The 6,000-nt window shown below is 37.9% G+C and overlaps 1 protein-coding gene across 1 annotated transcript in view; it reads right to left on the minus strand.

Moving 5' to 3' along the window:
- LOC134745662 (uncharacterized) overlaps positions 1-6,000 on the minus strand; it is a 194,189-nt gene that overhangs the window by 1,032 nt on the left and 187,157 nt on the right. Inside the window, exons 6-7 of the mRNA XM_063679784.1 lie at positions 5,850-5,943; positions 4,600-4,754 (exon numbers count right to left, since the gene is read on the minus strand). Of these exons, the coding sequence (XP_063535854.1) occupies positions 4,600-4,754; positions 5,850-5,943 (249 nt within the window). The remainder of the gene's footprint in view (positions 1-4,599; positions 4,755-5,849; positions 5,944-6,000) is intronic.

Genomic DNA, 6,000 nt, shown 5'->3' on the forward strand with positions numbered 1-6,000 from the left:
GGTGCAAAGTTGTATTTTACCAGCGAGTGTTTCAACACACGAGAAGTAAAATACATTTGCACCCGTGTGTAACACAAAACTTTTCACCTAACTATAGCGAGGAAAGTGCAACATCCACAGGCGTTAGATCATCTTCATCACTGGAATCACTAATTTTTTTACGATATTATAACAATAAACTCTGGAAATTCTGTATTTTTACGTGGGAAGTTTTAAAGTAAAAATTTTGTTGACAATGTTGACATTTCTGACGTATGAAATGACAATGATGCGTTTTGAAATTGCGTCGACTCAACTTGTGCGTTCAGAATTTGCGCGTTATTTAACATCATTATTAGAAAACAAACGTTTCTTATGGAATTTTAAGGTTTATGACTTAAAATCAGTAAATAAAGCTAAATTTGGTATTTTTTATTAAATTCTCAAACCATTTATTTAATGATAATTAATATCGAACGAACCATTATTATGAGCGTTTTACGTTTTGTTATCTGTCAAGCTACTTAAACACGCTCCATCCAAGGTCAAATTACTTTCCCCACTAGTGGATAAAATGCGTTTTTCCCCGCTGGTTTTAAAGGATAAAAAACGGCTTTCCGAGCTAGTGAGGGGAAAAAACATTTTCAGTGATGAAAATATTTCAGCTCGTAAAGGCTCGCTTGATTGTTCAAAAACGATGAGAAAGTCCCATTTTATGCACAAGAGAGGCAAACTAATTTGATAAAAATTTTGAGTTGTTTCCTTATGTTGGCTGGTAGAAAGATTTTTAAATCTTAACGAGCAATTTTTGTATATATCTAAATAAAAAAATTGCTAAATTATGATTTATATATTTCTGTGATCTCGGAAACGGCTCTAACGATTTCGATGAAATTAGCTATATGATGATTTTGAATGATAAGTATTTAATTTGATTTGGTTTGATTTTGTTTGATGTTTTACAGTTTGTATTTTCCTAGTTGATGCGGTGAAAAGTTTTGTGTTTCACTCGGTGGTAATATTTATTTAACCCCCTTGCAAAACCCAAGATTCCATTTTTTCTCTGCATCATGTCATAAAAATCTAAAAAACGTAGAAGTTACGTGTTTCACATTTAAATTACAAGCAAGCTTGGTTTAAAGTATGGTCAAGGGCAGGGACCATACTTTAAAACCAAAACCCAGTCTTTAAATGACTAATAAACCCTGACCTTTGTCACATTTGCATACAAATCCATCAATAACTATGATGTCAAGTGACGTTAGGATTAAGTCATCTAATGATTCGCGAGAGGACGTTTCTGTCGCTGATGTCATGTGCCATGGCCATATCAACAGCAACATGATATACTATCCGCAAACCAAAATGACGACCGAGATCAATTACCATCTCTTTCACTCCTGCTACGAATATGGAAGTGCGAATGAGAAGTTTTACTACCCGGGTCGTCTGTTGTTTGCAGATTGTACATATAACCATAGAGTAACTTATACTAGAGCGGTACTGTCATAGCAAATTTTGTAACCCCAGTAAATTCACTGCCATCTGTCGACACACTTTAAAACTAAAAATGAAGATTTATAAAAATACGATAAAATGTATTTAAATATGGATAAATGATTTTTTTTATTTTCATTAATTATTTTTATGATTTTGGCCCGTTAAAATTGTTAAACAAACGAAACCGTCAACGCCATCTATACGACAGTAGGCCAAAGCTAGTAGCGCCCTCTGAACGAGAATCAAATTTTCTTGATTTTCGAGGCACGTTTTTTCCTTAGACTGTATCCATCTATTACGGAGTTATATCTATCTTTGATATAACTGACCTTTGGTAGTTCTTAAATACCTTTGCAATAAAGTTTACGAATTGTCAAAACAGTGTGGACGACAGTATGTAACGTAACCTTAAAATCAGTTGTGTCGTGAGTGAATAATTCGTGAGCTACTCGTTTCTTGAGCTTGACATACGTGAGCTATCAGCTTCGTGCGTAAACTACACTAAATAGGGTATTGACTGTATTTAAAATAAATTATTTTACACCATGCATGAAATAAAGCACGAGAAGATTAATAGAGAAACGTAGACGTCAGTTATTTTTACACAATTTCTATTTTAAAACCCTTATAACTATAAAGTGTAGGTAATTTGATTGTGACGTCACACGCTAGTGTTTCATATAAATTCCATAGTAGCAAAATCGTTTTGACAGCTTGAAAAAAGAAAACTGATTTGACTAGTAATCAAATACCCTATGAATTTTAATAGGTATGTTTATGGTATGTTTTGATCCTAATGCAAGTGGATAATAATCCTATATTATTTAAGTATATTTGAGTCAAACAATAGACTTAGCTCGGAAAGCGGCTAAGTCGAAATGGGACTGCCGGACGACTTGTGAGCCAGAAAACCACGGAGTGCCCACCAGTGGCGTAACTAGCGGGGGCAAGTGCCCCGGGCGCCATCCAAGGGGGGGCGCCAAAATGGAAAAAAGGCAGCAGCAGGGAAACTTTTGTCAGTCGTCAGGGGGCGCAAATTTGGTGACTGCCCCGGGCGCCATCGCCATATCCTCCTGCATATGCCCGGCAGTGAGACACAGTGGGCTCTGAATAATATTTAACTATTAGGTAGGTAAGAGGTCTCGTTCTCGGAAGCTCAATGAAGGAATAGAAGTGCACTATTAGATCAAGAGTTTCAAGGCCCAAAATGGCATTAGTTATTTTGGTAAATACCTACGTAGTTATTTATTTGCATTTTATTTACTATTACAATTACATATGAAGTAGGTAAACACAATGACAATTCGAACTTTCTTGTGCAGGAATTTACTACACACACCTAGGCATATGATTGATGATTTTGAATAACCGTCACGAAATGTCGTTTAGCAAATTTAAAAAGCACAAATTACTATCACAGTTATGTTGGTGGCCTATTTTTCCACAAATTGTTTTTTAATGTTCTCCAAACAAAGATGCAACGGGCACAGTATGCGGTTGAAGATCGTTGTAAGTTGAGAAATTCCTAAGTAGGTACATATAATAGGTACTATTTTCTATCCGATATTATCACTGGCAGTCTACTGATTTAATAAGTTTGATTTTGTTTGGTTCGATTTGCGATACATTGGGGCGTTCGATAGATCGATTGAATTCGTTGCTCCTACTTAACTGGCAATTATCTAAAATCGCATGCCATTTGTTCCAACGTTTGTAGAAGCCTTAAAACAAAATACCTACGGTTGGAAACAATTAGAGTCAATCCAAGAAAAGTCTGCAGAGATTTTGACAGCACACGCAGTGCAGGTGTTATTTTAAACGTCCAAGTTCTGCGAAATTATGACGTATAAATAACACCGGCTGCCGGCGGTTTTCTTGGTCTAACTCTATAATCTTTGTATGTTTTTACCCCATTGTTGTTAAGGTTTAAGTAAACTTATTCTGTGGATACTTATTGGTTGTCAGATAATACCGTGTGAACTATCCATGATTTCAGACTCGAGATGAAGCGAGTTAGGTAACGATAATGACATTAATGACTAACCCTTTGACCCCCTTCATATCTATTGTTGTAGTTACGTACGCATGATCAAATAATTACGCCGCGGTTGCAATCAGAATGCACGTTTTCAACGAATGATGAAGGTTTGGCAAGCCATGTTAGTTGCGCAACTGTTTAATTTGGCAAACTGCATTTGTTTGTAAACAATTCAAGACGATCAGTCCGAAGTTGTACCTAGTAAACCGTCACATAACCAATCCTGAGTGAAACACAGACGAATAAGAACTGAACCGGACTAAATTCGATACGGTACGTGTTCTTGTTTTTAATTTAGGGTTTACCTCGTAAGATCCACCATAGAAAGTTTTTCAATTTTTAATTTGAACCATGTTCTATAAGTAAATTGGAATGAATTTCGTTTGTTTTACAACGCTGTGAAACAAAAGAAATGCTACTTTATTTGTTTCATGTAAGGTTCAAATAAGATTGCAATGAATATGTACATTTTAATGTACACTTGACTCACGAGGTTATATAATGTGCGGAAATCCATATAAATGAATACCAAAATATTTTAAATATTACTTCGCTAATCCGCAAAAAGATAACGTGCTACTCAATCAGTGCTAACTGTAATGCAAAAGAATGCTTCTCAGATAAAGTGTGGCCAGTAGGTATCTAACAATATTTTTGTATTAATTAGGGTTCATGTTAATCATGTTATACTATGATATTGATTCCTTACGATATGAAGAGTTTGAAGAGGTTGGGCCAGAACATGATATTCATAGTTAGACCAAGAAAAGTCTGCACCGATTTTGATAGCATACGTAGTGCAAGTGTCATTTATGCGTCATAATTTCATAGAAGTTTGACGTTTAAAATAACATTTGCACTGCGAGTGCTATCAAAATCGTTGCAGACTTTTCTTGGTCCAACTCTATCTACTTTCCCACAGGAAACCTTACCAGACAGAGTGGCTCGAAGAACTGCAGTACGATGACGAAGCCCAGCGTCACCAGGATGAGTCCAAGATTGAGGAGCAGCATGAGCCAACATATCCGCTTCACGTTGGGGCACAACATGACCTTCGCGTCTACTACCCAAGAAAACCTTACCAGACAAAGAGTGGCTCGAAGAACTGCAGTACGATGACGAAGCCCAGCGTCACCAGGATGAGTCCAAGGTTGAGGAGCAGCATGAGGCAGCACATGCCCTTCACGTTGGGGCAGAACGGGTTGGGGGCCGCCATCGCGTCTACTTTTACACCCGCCTGAAACATGGGCAGATGGATTTCAATAAATTTGTTAAGGTCTTTTAATAGTTCTGCCGCACTATGCATAACAGCCTTAATAGTCTTAACCGGCTTAAAAACCGGCTAAGTGCGAGTCGGACTCGCGCATACGAACGGTTCCGTGCGATTACGCAAAAAACGGCAAAAAAATCACGTTTGTTGTATGGGAGCCCCACTTAAATATTTATTTTATTCTGGTTTTAGTATTTGTTGTTATAGCGGTAACAAAAATACATCTGTGGAAATGCCAACTCTCTCACGGTTCATGAGATACAGCCTGGTGACAGACAGACAGACAGAGAAGTTTTTTTTTTTTTAATAAACTGATCGGCGATTGGCCCTAGTCACACCTAATGGAAAGTGAAGAGAGGGCCTAAGATGGAGCTCACCGGTTCAGTAACAGCCTATTCACTCTTGTTTTAAAGAAACCGAGGTCATATTGATCAGGGAATACAGATGGCGGGAGCGCATTCCATTCCTTAGCCGTCCGTACCAAAAAGGAGGAGGCAAAACGTTTCGTCCGAACGAATGGAATGTGGACCACGAACGGGTGCATTCGCTCCCCGCGCCTGGATGTCCGATGATGGAAAGAGGAAGGTGGGATCAGGTCGTGTAGTTCCTGTGCGCACTCCCCGAAATGTATCCGAGTAGTAATAGGATCCCGTCTTTATACCCTTTGGGTACGGAATCCTAAAAACCAATAAACGTTTGAATTTGACAACAGTTGGATGGACGAGTTTTCTAATGGCTATCACGAAGGATAGGTATATATATAAATGATAAAATATAGCCGGTCAAACAAGTTCGTCAGTAGAAAAAGGCGCGAAATGCAAATTTTCTATGGGACGATAACCCTTCGCGCCTACATTTTTTTAATTTGCTGCTCTTTTTTATTGACGGAAATTGCTTGACAGAGTATAGTTATTGTCTTTTAGAAAAGGAATTTACTAGTTGTACACAAATTAAAAGCTCTAAGGCCTAATAAAATATCGAAACACGAAAAAATCTTGTGCATGGTATGGTATTCAGAATTACTGTTCCTGCAGTGATATATCTAGATGAGTTTATGTTTACCTTCCGTGAGACTTTGGAGCGGTGTGTAGACGCGACAGAGGGCGCCACCGCGCTGCGGTAGGAGTACACGCTGCGCGGTGCACGAGACTGCCGGCTGTAACAAACATACAAACAAATATTTTTCATTTGAAAATAAAAATTTACATCCGCC

This window comes from Cydia strobilella, chromosome 11 (genome assembly GCF_947568885.1).
Source record: "Cydia strobilella chromosome 11, ilCydStro3.1, whole genome shotgun sequence".
NCBI classification, from domain to species: Eukaryota; Metazoa; Arthropoda; class Insecta; order Lepidoptera; family Tortricidae; genus Cydia; species Cydia strobilella.